The following is a 16,376-nucleotide window of genomic DNA, read 5'->3' as shown; positions in this document are numbered from 1 at the left end:
ACCAGCGGCTAACCTATGTAGTGCTATATCCATCAATGAAAGTAGCCTACTGCGATTAATAAGAATTTATGTCTCCTTCCATCTCCAATAACGGATGTGCTACTAATCCAAGATAGACTTATCTTAATTTCCCAGTTCAAGACTAGATTGTAGATGTAGATAGGTCAACAAGAGCTGGTTATGTCACTAAAACTCCAATTTAAACATTGGATTCCTATAATAATCATCATGATGTGGAGTATGTTCTTCAATACCTGAATATCATTTCATAATACAGTACTAGTAGTTCTGTGAACAGTAGACCTCACGCAGTATTCTCATCCACAAGTACCTGATTGAAATACGGTAACTATATTACCCACAGTATGGCCATTGGAATTTTTTCCCGCCGCCGCCATGAAGATTCCAAATATTTGAATTTTACAATGGAGCTTATAGGCGATTATAAGTAAAATCGCTTGCCTTTACTTATTAGAGCATATTTTTGTGAATATTAACTTGGATATAATTTCTTTAATGTTTTTTCTATATTTCCAATATAGTTTTTGATCTTGAAATAGTAATTCGTAGATGATAGCGAGTAAAAATGAAAGGTAGGTAACGTATCCTGAAAGCTGAATCTCCAAAAAACTTTTGAAATATGTCATGATATTGTAATAAATTTTGTTCTATTGACAAAGAATAATGAAGTTCTCATATCTATTTGTGGAATTATGATGGAATTCTCATCACAATAGATTCCATAACATTCAAATATTTTGTTTTATTAGTTGGCAGCCAATAAGTCTGACGAAAATATTTTAAACACAACATTGGATATAAACTGTGGAAAAGCCAATTGTTCTAGCCATAGTTCTACTTAATGAAACAAAATAAATCTTATAGCACCCTTTATTCTTTAAAAAACATTAAAATAGTTGAACAACTAGTTTCGGTTTGCACCAACTTCAGGTTCCAAAATAAAATAAAATTCAATAACTGTTTACAAATTGATAAAAAACGAACATTTGTTTAAATTCATATGACTAATTATTTTTGTTAAAATTATAAACTAATAAAGGGGAAGACACGAAGAGACAGAGTTAGAAATGAGGATATAAGAAGAGAATTGATCATGGGGAGTATAAGGGAAAAGGTTGAAAGTATGAGACTACGCTGGTTTGGGCACATGAAGAGAATGAGAGAGGATCGGCTGCCAAGGAGAATGGAGGAGATGAGGATTGAAGGGAGGAGACCAAGAGGACGACCGCGACGACGATGGACAGACTCAGTGGCCAACGAAGTGGAGAAGAGAGGACACCGATGGCGGCAGGTGGAGGACGAGCGATGGTGGGAGGACCGAACAAGATGGAGAGGCATTGTAAACACCCAGACCCGGCACTAGCTGGAACGGGACCCGGATATGTATGTATGTATGTATAAACTAATTATATTGAACATATCATTTAGTCATACTAGTAGTTCTGTGAACAGTAGACCTCGCGCAGTTATAAACCGCAGCCTCATCTTATACTGTCCATCAGAGTAAATCCCGTCTGTATGTCGTGTCGGCGAGATATCAGTGTGAAAACGGCTAATAGCTGTTGGGGTTGGTGTATCAAGAATTATAACATCAAACGCTAATATCCTTCAAGACATACTGTCAACAGGACAGCCTGAGTTCAAAGCAGAGAAAGTTCGAGAGACAATACTATGTTATTTTAGTTATTAATTGCATGCGCTATTGCACGCAATCTATAGTTAATTTATTTATTTATTCACAATGGAGACAACGGGTTTCACCAAATATATCTCCTTAACAATAAAAATTGTACAGATACAAAAGAAAAAAGAAAAATAATACGAAATTATGCAATAATAAATTATATAAACTATAAACAACGAAAATACCACCTAATGCAAAAATGAAAAATACAAAGATTTCAAATACTTATGAAAAAATTAAAAATAAAAACAAATTGAGAATTCAAAATTCAAAAACTTATAAAAATTAAAGAATATAATAACAAACAATGAACAAAAATTTTATCAATAGAATAAATAACATTTATAACTGAACGACGTACCAAACCACATCCACACTGATACACCAACTATTTATTCGATCAGATCGTGCTAACACAAGATTTAATTATTATCATAATAACGCTTTCCGAAATTTAGCGCGAGAAATCCAGAACACATCAAGGCGCCCAGACAAGCTTTTATATTAAGTTCTTTGCATCCTATTTGATAGTGCATAAAAATTGCATTCAATGAGGAATGCAATTTATAGTCTACACAGCTGCGGATTTTTCATCAAGTTACATTGAGATATTGAATAGCATGCGTCATGGCATGCGATTTATAATCAACTCGACAGCTGATTTATGATGAATAATTCTATAATCTGATTTTTACTCTAATATTGGCGTATGAAGGTGGCTCCTTGTTCCTTTTATATTATCCTTGCAATATATTACGCGCAATTTAAAAAGGAACATACCTGTCAAATTTCTTGAAAATCTATTACCGCGTTTCGCCGTAAATGCGCAACATATAAACATTTAAACATTAAGAGAAATGCCAAACCGTCGACTTGAATCTTAGACCTCACTTCGCTCGGTCAATGAATTTAAACATTCGTTTTATATCAATTTGTAAACAGTTATTGAATTTTATTTTATTTTAGAACCTGAAGATGGTGCAAACCGAAACTAGTTGTTCAACTATTTTAATGTTTTTTAAAGAATAAAGGGTGCTATAAGATTCATTTTGTTTTATTAATTTAAAAGCAGCCTATGTCAATAAGTGTTCTACTTAATGATTTGAATAAACATGTAAGCAATTGAAAAAGAAAACACATTATCATTATTATTCATATTTAGTAATATTTCAAATCTTAAGCTCTTGTTATGCAACTCTAAATCCATATTATATCAATAACTATTGTCCAATTATTGAACATGTTATGGATAGGGTACTCAGTACTGAAGAGAATCAATAATAGAAGTCAAGACGTACTACTTAATCAGCACTTAATCATGGTTAAAAATGTCATAAAATGTTATATTTAATTGAGCCGCAAAAAGTATTTTGAAATTGGATTAGGCCTATTTGAAGTTCGATCAAATATATTGGATGAGGAAATACAATAAAATTGAAATTTATCTTTGGCATATTTATCTAGATCACTGGTTCCCAATAATTTGTCCGCGAAAGCTCTAGAAGTAGTCTGCGATGAGTCCGAAGGAAGGAAAATTAATGTTTCAAGCTTTATTAGTGTTTTTAAAATTTTCTTTTCCTCCACCTACTGTCTAAAGTACTTACTTTACTCCCTGAAACATAATACTAAAGTGTCACTTTTTCGCCCTCGGTAGTAAAAAACAGAAAAACTCCCTAGGGAGGAAAAGTGACTCCATTTAAATAACATGGGAAGCATCTCTATTTCAAAAACTCACATTGTAATAAGTTAGAAGGTCTAAGCTCAGATGAGAAAGCGTAATAGAGGTGTATGTCATTGAGTCAACTGAATTCAATACCACAACAAGAAATTTGATCAACTCATGAAATATATGTTTGTAGGCCTATGATATTATATTCTTAATATTAGTAGACGATAAAAATTTATACAATTTTTATAATATTTTATTCTATTTAAAATACCAGCCAACAAATATTTTTGATCTGCAATTCAAATCTGAAACGCGGTATCTGCAGTCAGCCATTTTTGGTAGCCGCTCAGCTGATATAATTGTTACAACTTTAGCCGACAGATAGCGCAATCGGCAGTGCCAATCAGCCGACCGGTTTTTAGGTTTTAGATTTTAGGTTATGTTGTTAGGAAACATTGTACCAATACATAAGTTATTAAAATGATTTTATTTGCAGTTTCTATAAAAAAAAGTAGATGGAGGAAACATGTTGTGTACATCACGAGCGAAAAATACTTTTTCTCCCTCAGGAAAATTGTTGCCCTCGGCTTTGCCTCGGGCTTCAAACTTTTTCCCACAGGGAGAAAAAGTCGTACTTTTCACTCTAGATATACAATAACTATTATTGCCTATATTAAAGTATAATCAATTTCCCTTCGAAAATGTGTTCAAAATATGTTTACAGTCGGTAAAAGAAGTGATAACTTCCAAATTTATAATGCTATAAGGTAGGACTTGAACGTTTGTTTGGAATCTTAATGGCGGATTTGTACCATGTGACCGAGCTAACCAATCAGAAGCGTGACAGTCAATGACCATACTGTGGGTAATATTATTTAGTTACTGTAGATTGAAACCATAGACCTTATGGAAATACAGCAATAGACTGGCTTCTCCACACATCTGTGTAATCACTTGTCAGCTGATTTATCTATATATATAAAAGCGAAATGGCACTCACTCACTGACTGACTGACTCACTCACTCACTCACTCGCATAACTAAAAAATCTACCGGACCAAAAACGTTCAAATTTGGTAGGTATGTTCAGTTGGCCCTTTAGAGGCGCACTAAGATATCTTTTGGCAAAATTTCAACTCTAAGGGTTGTTTTTAAGGGTTCAAAGTTCGTCTTTTAGCATGTATATTCTTCTTCTCCCAATTTCTTAATTATAATTGAAATTTCCATATATATGTTACTATAGAACTATAATCTAGATAGAGTACCTCTTCGAAACAGTTGTTAACTGGCAACTAAATTAATAATTTTGTCAGGTTGGCATTAAGTTGAGTTGACTTTGTTAGGTTGGCACCAAGTTGAAGATTTAAATGCATTCATCGCGGAAAAATTGATTGGGCACTGCTACTTCAATCCTGGGAATATTATATTACTAGCCGTCAGGCTCGCTTCGCTTGCCATATCCGTGTAGCCAGATGTTTAGTCTGGACCCCCGACTGGATCGTTCTAACATATGATAAAAATGCAGGCGAGCGGAGCGAGCCTGCTGATCTCATTCTTGGACGATCCAGTCGGGGGTCCAGGGGGCGGAGCCCCCTGGCTAGACGGATATGGCAAGCGAAGCGAGCCTGACGGCTAGTTATGAATAATTCTATAGTCTGATTTTTACTTTCCTTGCCCTATTACCATAGGTAAGGAAAGTATTGCTTTCCGAAAAAAATTAAGGTACCACAATTTCTAAATTTCTATATGTTTCAAGGTCCCCTGAGTCCAAAAAAGTGGTTTTCGGTATTGGTCTGTATGTGTGTGTGTGTGTGTGTGTGTGTGTATGAGTGTATGTGCGTCTGTGTACACGATATCTCATCTCCCAATGAACGGAATGACTTGAAATTTGAAACGTAAGGTCCTTACATTATAAGGATCAGACACGAACAATTTCGATCAAATACGTTTCAAGATGGCGGCTAAAATGGCGAAAATGTTGTCAAAAACAGGGTTTTTTCGCGATTTTCTCGAAAACGGCTCCTACGATTTTGATTAAAGTTATACCTGGAATAGTCATCGATAAGCTGCATCAACTGCCACAAGTCCCATATATGTAAAAATTTCAGGAGCTCCACCCCATCTATGCAAAGTTTGATTTTAGATTTCCAATTATCAGGTCTCAGATATAATTTAAACGAAAAATTTCGAGTTGAAAAGATTGAGCATGAGAATCTCTTCAATTAATGTCTAGTAACATTTCCATCTAAAATTGAAAATAGGCTTGAAATTTGAGAAAATGTGATTATTGAATTGCAAACTGTTGGCAACTGTTGATTCTATTAAATCATTCACTATGAAGAGATAGCAGACCTCGTGTGTCTCCAGCGTTATAGTCCTGTCACCAGCTGGCTCAAATCTTTGAATAGTAGACTTGAGATTCGCGGGAACACTAGCGTCAGGTGATCAATTTTCATAACGGCAAGGAAAGTTGTGTGAGTGCGCCACACCAGATTTTTACTCTAATATTGGCGTATGAAGGAGGCTCCTTTTTCCTTTTATATTATCCTTGAAATGCAAAATTTTGTGTATGGTAAAAAACCTTGTGTATACGTCGACGCGCAATTAAAAAAGGAACATACCTGTCAAATTTCATGAAAATCTATTACCGCGTTTCGCCGTAAATTCAAATTCAAATAATTTATTGTCACACAACATTAAAATGTTACAACAACGTCATTAATAACACAGAAAACATCAGTTTAAAAATCGATTACAAAGAAATCTTCAACTTTATATAAACATTCATTGACCAGTGCTTTTTTTAAATATTTACAGTAACTATTAAAGCTCATTCTTTTGATATTTTCAGGCAAAGCGTTATAAAGTTTTATTGATATGTATTGCTAGTTTTTTTGAGAACTTGTAAATTGACAATACTAGACTCTTATATTATTCCTATTTCTAGTGTTATGTTGGTGTAAACTAGAGTTAACATCATATTCATTTTCAGTTTTCTTCACTGAAATCAAGCATGACAATACATACAAAGATGGCAGTCTTAATAGTCCGAGTTCAGTAAATAATGATTTGCATGGAGTACGAGGAGCGTTATGGCAAATTATTCTCACTGCTTTCTTTTGACATTTAAACAAGATGTCAGTAGTTGAGCCATTTCCCCACAGCTGGATTCCATATAGTGAAAGACTATGAATATGGACAAAATAAACACTCATTAGAACAGACATATCTACAATATTACATAATCTTCGTAGAAGGAAGATGCCCCTGTTGATTTTTCTATATATGTATGTTATATGGCATTTCCAAGTCAGGTTGGTATCAATTCTCACGCCAAGAAACTTAATTGAGTTTATGTCATTAATTTTTCTGTCATAGCTAAAAGTTTTATCCTCGGTTTTTGTGGAATTAATGCTCAAATTGTTTGCTGCACACCAATCTAAAATTTTAGAGGTATTATTCAATATTATAGAATACAAATGATCTTTATTCTTATTAGCTACTTTCAAACCTAAGTCATCTGCAAACAAATACGAAGCACTATCGTCATTACAAGAATCAATAATATTAGGCAAATCATTTATACGTGTAAATCGTATAAACAATGAATAACAGTGGACCAAGAATGGACCCTTGTGGCACTGTATTTGACTATTCCACCTCTGGAATACTCGCCATTTTTTAAAACATACTGTTTAAATAAGGTCGACTTAAGGACTGAATAAATAATGTCAACAGCCAATTAATTCAACCCGTAGTAAGATAGTTTATGACATAATATAGCATGATCAACAGTTTCAAACGCTTTGGTCATATTATCAAAACGTCTAAATTTGACATATTTATGGTTTTCGTTGATTACTTCTTTTACAAGCCTCAAAACATTGTCGCCTGTACTACGATTTCTCCTAAAACCATATTGGTTATCAGAGAGTAGTCTATTATGTTCAAAATAAGCCTTTAATTAATCGTAAAGAAGTTTTAGCTTAAAAGAGAGGTAAATCAAAGATAAAACTTATTAGATGACACTTTTTTTAGGAAAGAGACTCTTACAAACTTGATCACAATAAATCTGTGTTACAAAGAAACTCATCAGGAAAATGTTTTTTTAGTTTGGTAAATCCTTTAATGTTATGATGTTATGGACAGTTCCAACACTTTGGATTTATTTTAAATTTATCAGTTCAAATGTTCTTTCACACACTTTATTTACATTGTTCTTCCACACTCTAATTAAGTACACTGTTATTTCACATTTCATTTACACTGTTCTTTCACACATTGGGCCCGTTTTGTGTACCTGGAATGTGGTAAATTGTCCGATTCACAATTTACCAAGTAAAAATTTTCACGTTCCATGGGAGGAATTTTGACAGATTCTGTTCCAGAATCCTGTTTCAGCTCCAAATTTCTGCCCCACAGTCGAAGTGTGGTAAATTGTCCGACCTGGTACAGCTCCAACAGGTTCCAACTATCTGAGCTCTCATTGGTCGATTATTGTAGTCTGCTTGCTTCTCTGCGCATGCGCTGATAGTTTGTTTACCATTGCATAGCATAGAATACATAACCAACAATATGATGTTTGATAACCATTCAATGGATTCCAATGAATTTTTCTCGATAGAAAGTTTGAGAGTAATGGAATAATATAAATTTACACTTTTCTGGACGGTAGGTTTGTAAAACAGCCTTTCTTCATTCACGCAGCTAGTAAACGACACATTTTAGTGTGAATCAACTTTATATGTGCGCGCCAAAAGCTTGAACCAACGATTTTGAAATGGCGTTCCATGGGAACATTTTGCACTTGTCACGTGATGGAACAATTTACTATTGGAACTGGAACAATTTACTGTACACATAACGTACACATTAATTAAATTTTCCACTCACACTTTATTTACACTGTTCTTATACTTTTCACGTAAACCGTTGTTTTGTAGAATTGAAGCTCTTTCTTCTTATCGCTTGTATCCATTTTCGTTTCAAAGTTTCATCTTTCGAAAAAGAAAATACCGTACGGAAACTTTTAGAGTCTTGTTATAATTCCCGCAACAATTAGGTACACAACAGTATCCCATGATTTAAAGCTCCAAATTCATCATTACTTTTTACAAACGCATGTTAGAAGAATGATAAACAAACCATATTCATTGAAATGGAAGACCGTGAAAATTGAGTTTGTTATTCCAATTTTGTTGATTACCATATCAGATGTGATAACAAGCATCAGCGCTCTTATTTCACTTGCTTACCGCCAGTAGATCATCGATCTACATGTGATGACGTCATAGTCATTAGAGCTTCAGTTGTGAGGCCTGAAGTAATAGTAGGTATTACTTTAACTAGCTTTAAACTCTGGAGTTAGAAAATTGGCTTTCCGAGTCAGAGCGTTATCGTAGTCGAGGATTCAAATAGACCCTGGAGTTTAGAGATCACGTTAGACCCTGGAGTTTATGATTTCGGTTTTTGAGTGAAGGGATTATAAGTCCAGGACTTGAATTAGATTTTCGCCTCTTTCCGAGTCAAGGATTTATCAAAAATCGTTAAGTCCAGGACTTGAAACAGCGTGATTTTAAACCCTCGACTGGGGTAGGGTTTAAATTCAAGTTCTAGACTCAACTGAGCAAACACAATTTAGTTATTGTTTTGGAGTAGATAAAAAGCCAAATAGTTGTCATGGAATACCTTAATTATTTGGATTAGTCCATCTAAATTCATAATTTATAGTTGGTAAGTTCATTTTAGAATAAAATTGTATCATGTAAAAACTAACCTTATTTTATAACTGACATAACCTAAAAAATGTTCAAGAAAAATAATACAAGGATTGCCTAGGAATTTATATTCCAATCTTAATGTCATTAATCAATGTCATATTCAACTTATTAATAATAACAATATATCAATAATAAATTATTATTCCAGGTTTTTCAAAACAAATACGTTTTCAAACTCAATAGCCTAGTAAAATTTTTATTCCAAAATCACTGGTTAGGACTACAGTAACTATATTACCCACAGTATGGCCATTGACTGTCACGCTTCTGATTGGTTAGCTCGGTCACATGGTACAAATCCGCCATTAAGATTCCTAACAAACTTTCAAGTCCTATCTTATAGCATTAGACATTTGGAACTTATCACTTATTTAACCGATTGGAAACATATTATGAACTTAAGATGTGTTTGATATATCATTTTCGAAGAGAAATTGATTATACTTTAATATAGACGAAAAAGATAACTTTAAAAAACACTAATAAAGCTTAAAACATCAATTTTCCTTCCCTCGGACTCCTCGCGGACCACTTCTAGAGCTTTCGCGGACAACTTATTGGGAACCAGTGATCTATATAAATATGTAGAAAGATAAATTTCAATTTTGTGTATTTCCTCATCCCATTTATTGGTTCAAAATATTTTTCGTGGCTCAATTGAATATAACATTTTATGAAGTATTTAACCATGATTAAGTGCTGATTAAAGACGTCTTGACTTCTCTGATTCATTCTCTTCAGTACTGAGTACCCTACCCATAAGATGTTGGTACAATAGCTATTGATATGATTTTCGAGTTGCATTACCACGAGCAGTGGTTAAGATTAGAAATATCACTAAATATAAACAATAATGGTTATGTGTGTTATTTTTCAATTTCTTACATGTTTATTAAATTCATCAAGTAGTACTAGGCTAGAATACTTGGCTCTTCCAGAGTTTATATTCAATGTTGTGCTTTACAATATTTTCGTCAGACTTATTGGCTGAATAAAACAAACTATTTAAATGCTATGGAATCTATTGTGATGAGAATTCCATCATGCTTCTAGAAATAGATATGAGAACTTTATTATTTGTCAATGGAACAGAATTTATTACAATATCATGACACATTTCAAAAGTTTTATGGTATTTTTTTTGGAAGTTCAGCTTTCAGGTTACGTTACCTACCTTTCATTTTTACTCGCTATTATCTACGATTTACTATTTCAAGTTCCAAAACTATATTGGGAATATAGAAAAAACATGAAAGAAATTATATCGAAGTTAATAATCACAAAAATCTACTTTAATAAGTAAAAGCAAGCGATTTTACTTATAATCCCATATAAGCTCCATTGTAAAATTAAAATATTTGGAATCTAAAATATATTGGAAAATTGAATTGTAAAAAATCCAATGTCCATACTGTGGGTAATATAGTTACTGTAGTTAGGATCAATGATCAATAATAGCATAATGTAAAATTAAATGTTCATTCATTCACCTTTCAAAGGTTTTGCTTCGAATAGGCCTACAAAGAAATCGAAACGTATTTTTACAAAATAGTTTGGTTAGCATGCTTATTTGAATCATCCGGCTGCAATCAGCTGTTTCCGTTTTCCTATAATGCTAACAATACAACAGCAAAATATTGTGAATTTCCCTCATGTTTACTGCGTTGAAGTCCTGGACTCAAATAAGTCGAGAACTTATTAAACCCCGGAGTTTAGAAGATAACATCGTGACTCAGAAAGTCAATTTAGACCCAGGATATTATTTTAGTCCAGGACTCTGTAAGTCCAGAACTTATAGATCTCAAGCTCGGAAACCGGCCCTTAAACATTTTAACATTCAAACATTTAAACATCAAGAGAAATGCCAAACCGTCGACTTGGATCTTAGACCTCACTTCGCTCGGTCAATAATATTCTTTCCAATCATTAAAATCGTGTAGCAATTTTTTTGTTGTTGATTGTAAATCAATAATAATTATTGTCCTACTAACTGATAAGCCCCAATAAACTCCTTGATATTAAAACTGTATAAATATTCTAAGAAAAAAAAGTAAAGTCCTATAAGTTTCTATAGATTTGAATCCCTTATATTTTAGTAGGCCTATAGGTACATCTTATTTAGCCATAATTCTGACTAGTAGCTCTGTATTCAAAGTTTGAGTTGACGCAAATAGATTCTTTATTATCAGACTTCAAACGTGTTCCAGTGACCCATTCAAATCCAAAAATAAAGAAATCACGTTTCAGATATGTTTTTTGAGCATGGTAGCAGAAATTTACTTGAAGTTTTGATGCTATAATTTATGATTTCAATGCTTTATGAGCTTTTTGAAGGTAACCAACACATATTTATTTTTCAGGAGAAGCAAGGCGATATAACTGAAGATGAAACAGTTCGATTCAAGTCCTATCTTCTGAGTCTTGGTATAAATGATCCAGTTACCAGAAACTCTTTCAACAATGATAATCAGTATTACCAGAGTTTGGCTCGACAATTGGCAGAAATAATGGAACAGCCAATCATTGTAAGAAGCAAATATGTTTTCATAATTTCATCCAGTTTGATAGATTCAAGTCTGTACTTAATCACTTTATTACATCATCCACTACATATATTTCATTTTATTGGAATATGTATTGGTGTTAATAGTGGTATTATGCTTTGAGGTTGAAGAGTTCAACATTTTAGTAACTCTAGAGATCTACAGTATAACATAGACACGTGATGTTGACAACAAATCCAATCAACTCATCCAACCAAAGAAGGTGTAGGCTTTTCATATTATTACAATCTTTATCTTTCTTTATCTATATAGCCTACTTTATTGCAAAAAAAAAAAACACTTTACTCATACACATACACACATGAGCAAAAATAAAAATAAAATTTACATAATACAAATACACATAATACACATACTTGCATATACATGAGAGAAGAAAAAATAATTATAGTATTTCTAGACATCACTAGCAAAAAGATAAATCTTCGCCCGCTGGTGAGAATTGCTTAAAAAATCCTTAAAATAACTAGAAATTGAAACGAAGAGGCTTTATAACAAAAGTAGTGACACAAAATATACTTTATATCAATATACTCTAAAAATGTGGTCCAAAGTAGAATAATTTACACCTATATTAATAATTTATAAAAGGTCAGAATTCAGAGAAATACCGAACTGAAACAGAAAAAAAAACAAATCACATAGCTAGGTTCAAAGTGAAGAAATTCACCTTTAATCCACTCCGTTATGCTCTTCTTTAATATTTTCATAATCTAAATCAAAAGGTATTGCATTTATTAATTTGCTGCTTGTGTAAATAGATTGTCTTCTAATGAAAGTTAACTTTGTAGGATAAATTTTGATTTTTTCTATTACATTTGGTCTTGAGTTGTAGACATGTTTATTTAATTTAGGAAATTTGCTTTTATTTTTTAATAAGTATTTAAGTAAAGTTTAAATGTAAAGTTGTCTAAAAAATTCCTGGAAAATTAGATGAATGGGGTATAATCTCGATTTATTCAAAATGGGTTTAATAATATTTTTTGGACAGTAAAAAGGTTGTTCAGGTGTACATCAAATGCTGCACCCCATATGACTACCCCATATTGTACTAAAGCATGATATACATGATATCATTGAGTTTGTTCTTCAAACAAACTAAGATCAGCTGAAAATGTTCAGCTGAAAATGATCAGCTGACATTGTTCTTCAAACAATTTAAGATCAGCTGTAGGCTTTGAAGGTTTTCAACAACAGTTTTACTTCTGCTTTATCATTAGTGACCGAGCGAAGTGAGGTCTAAGATTCAAGTCGACGGTTTGGCATTTCTCTTAATGTTTATATGTTGCGAATTTACGGCGAAACGCGGTAATAGATTTTCATGAAATTTGGCAGGTATGTTCCTTTTTGAATTGCGCGTTTTTGGAAATTTTGCATTTCAAGGATAATATAAACGGAAAAAGGATCCTCCTTCATAAGCCTAAATTGTAGTAAAAATCAGACTATAGAATTATTCAACATAAATCAGCTGTCTAGTGGATTATAATACTACCCGTTCAAAAACATGGAACATCTTGAAAATGTATCTTTCCATCAACGTTAGTAGACAGTTGACTATAATACTACCCATTCAAAAACATCGAACATCTTGAAAATGTATCTTTTCTTCAACGTTCCTAGACCTGATAACAGCGCTCACACTCACATTCTGTGACGACACGTCACGGTACGATAGGACAGAAAGCTCTTCGTTTATTCAGGATTTTTTCTTGACATTTTAAACTATTCATTAGTTTATGAGAAAACAACAACAGGTCAATGTAACTTACTGAGCGCGAGGTCTACTGTTCACAGAACTACTAGTAAAGGGTGGGTGAAAAGTCCGAGAACGGCTTAATATCTCATACACAAAGGTTATTTGACGGTGGGTGTGATTGGGGATCCTACTCAAATTGAAAATACTACTTTATTATGACTTTAAAAATCTGGTCTGCCATCTTGGATCCGCCATATTGAATACAACTTTATTTTTTTAAATAGGAAGGTGGTCATTCGATACATGATTTCGATACGAAATTTCAAGAAAAAAAGAATGGCGAAAACCGCATATCGATAACTCAAACCATTTAGAAGAAATTCACATTATTAATCAATACTATTCAAAGTAGAAAGGAGAGAAAAAAGTCCGAGAACGGCTTAATATCTCATACACAAAGGTTATTTGATGGTGGGTGTGATTGGGGATCCTACTCAAATTGAAAATACTACTTTATTATGACTTTAAAAATCTGGTCCACCATTTTGGATCCGCCATATTGAATGCAACTTTATTTTTTTAAATAGGACGGTGGTCATGCGATACATGATTTCGATACGAAATTTCAAGAAAAAAAGAATGGCGAAAACCGCATATCAATAACTCAAACCATTTAGAAGAAATTCACATTATTAATCAATACTATTCAAAGTAGAAAGGAGAGAAAAAAGTCCGAGAACGGCTTAATATCTCATACACAAAGGTTATTTGACGGTGGGTGTGATTGGGGATCCTACTCAAATTGAAAATACTACTTTATTATGACTTAAAAAATCTGGTCCACCATTTTGGATCCGCCATATTGAATGCAACTTTATTTTTTTAAATAGGACGGTGGTCATGCGATACATGATTTCGATACGGAATTTCAAGAAAAAAGAATGGCGAAAACCGCATATCGATATCTCAAACCGTTCCGAAGATATTCACATTATTAATCAATATCATGCATATCAGAAATGAAATACATGAGTGGTATTGATTAATAATGTGAATATCTTCTGAACGGTTTGAGATATCGATGTCCGGTTTTCACCATTCATCTTTTCTTGAAATTTCGTATCGAATTCATGTATTGCATGACCACTGTCCTATTTAAAAAAATAAAGTTGCATTCATTATGGCGGACCAGATTTTTGAAGTAGCATTTTTGAAATAAAGTAGCATTTTCAATTTGAGTAGGATCCCCAATCACTCCCAACGTCAAATAACCTTTATGTATGAGATATTAAGCCGTTCTTGGACTTTTCACCCACCCTGTATAAATCTATTGCACGCAAAACTATTATTTTTACTCAGTTCAGTATTTACATTCTCAGAATACTCATTGTTCGATTTCATACCTGTATAATTGAAAAAAAGGTTGCCTATGCACGATTGAGCTACATGCATATTATTATAAATTATTATGGAACTGGTAGAGGGGAGGGTTAATTTGCACATACTTTCTTATTGACAATGTAACTTGTTGGAATTGTGCTGCTATTGATCCAAAACTGCAAGATTTGATTCGGTAACTATCTAATTTTTATGTTGGTACATCTTTCATCCTTGATTATATTTTAAGAAGGATCGATCCATTCATAAAACAAAAATTCAATAAAACTAATAGCGTATTAGAATTGTGTAAATACTGTTCTCACAGTTTTCAAAAAATAATTTCCTAAATATGTATGAAGATGCATTGTAATGCATTTTATTCATCGTTCATTTTGATACGTATGTTCCCTGTTCTCATGATGCGAAGTTGGGATAAATGTGATTAGCTGCGATATCTTTGATTTCATGAACATTATTTGTGGTTTTGTGAGTGATCGACATAATCGATATTTCATGAGAAAGACCCATACTACTTACCAATTCCATCTACCAACAGGAAGTTGGAGGAATTATGTCGTTAACGGATGTCTACTGTCGAGTGAACAGGGCTCGAGGCTTGGAGCTACTCAGCCCAGAAGACCTGCTAGCAGCCTGCCAACTTCTCGATCACTTGAAACTCCCTCTAAGACTGAGAGAGTTCGAGAGTGGTGTCAAAGTTCTGCAACTCCAGTCTCATTCGGATGAAGTTATTGTTGCAGATACAACGGCAACCGTAAGTTGTTTATGTGATTGGAAAAAATTGAGATAACACTGTACTGTATTTTGAATTTCAGTCTACTTTGTGTGTATGCAATGTAACGTATTTTTTCTGATAATGTTTGATGTGTAAGAATTGAATTGATTCTTAGATGCAATGTCAATTTGTATTCCAATGAATGAAATATAGCAACAGTCACCAATAGTGCAAAGCGTTCAAAATTAACATCATTGTTCAAATCTTGCCCTCAACTTGAATGTTTATGCCCTGGCATAAAACAGTAGTTCCTTGGTTGTTGTATGAATAATAAACTATATATCTACAAAAGTTGCTGCTCATATCCCACAAATCTCGTTGAAAAATAGAGTTTCAACAAACATAAACTATTTGAATCTAGTTAATCCTAGTACTTGCCTACTTTGTCAATTCAATAACATTTTTAGTCAACTCATTATTATACAGGGTTGGGCAGGGAGGTATGGATGATTTGAAATAACAGTTACACACTCATTTTTTAACGAAACTAGAATTTTATTTTTTTAGTGTGCACCTTGGATGTTGTCATTATAAAAATGAAAGAGGAAAACATTAAAACATCGATTATATTATGTACGAAAAATAACACCTGTTGAATGCTGTCCATTTTTGTACATACACTCCTGTTGTAGACGTTGTGAGAACTTGCCCATAATTATTCCTCTGAAGGATTGCACGTGGTAGCGCTCGAATTTATTGTGTTATTGCTTCACTCAGGGCTTCAAGGGTTCGTGGTTTGTTTATGTATACACTTGCTTTTAGGTAGCCCCATAAAACTTATTATTGACC

The 16,376-nt window shown here is 33.2% G+C and overlaps 1 protein-coding gene across 3 annotated transcripts in view; it reads left to right on the top strand.

The window, feature by feature from the left end:
• LOC111057223 (vacuolar protein-sorting-associated protein 36) overlaps positions 1-16,376 on the top strand; it is a 57,543-nt gene that overhangs the window by 32,707 nt on the left and 8,460 nt on the right. For 2 of the 3 annotated variants that reach the window (XM_039423941.1, XM_039423940.1), the window contains exons 5-6: positions 11,515-11,679; positions 15,351-15,566. In XM_039423941.1, the coding sequence (XP_039279875.1) occupies positions 11,515-11,679; positions 15,351-15,566 (381 nt within the window). The remainder of the gene's footprint in view (positions 1-11,514; positions 11,680-15,350; positions 15,567-16,376) is intronic. The other variant, XM_039423942.1, reaches the window with a different exon arrangement.

The sequence above is a fragment of the Nilaparvata lugens genome, chromosome 3 (genome assembly GCF_014356525.2).
Source record: "Nilaparvata lugens isolate BPH chromosome 3, ASM1435652v1, whole genome shotgun sequence".
Classification (NCBI taxonomy): Eukaryota; Metazoa; Arthropoda; class Insecta; order Hemiptera; family Delphacidae; genus Nilaparvata; species Nilaparvata lugens.
The sequence above is the reverse complement of the archived record's forward strand: the minus strand, read 5'-3'. Positions and strand labels throughout refer to the sequence as shown.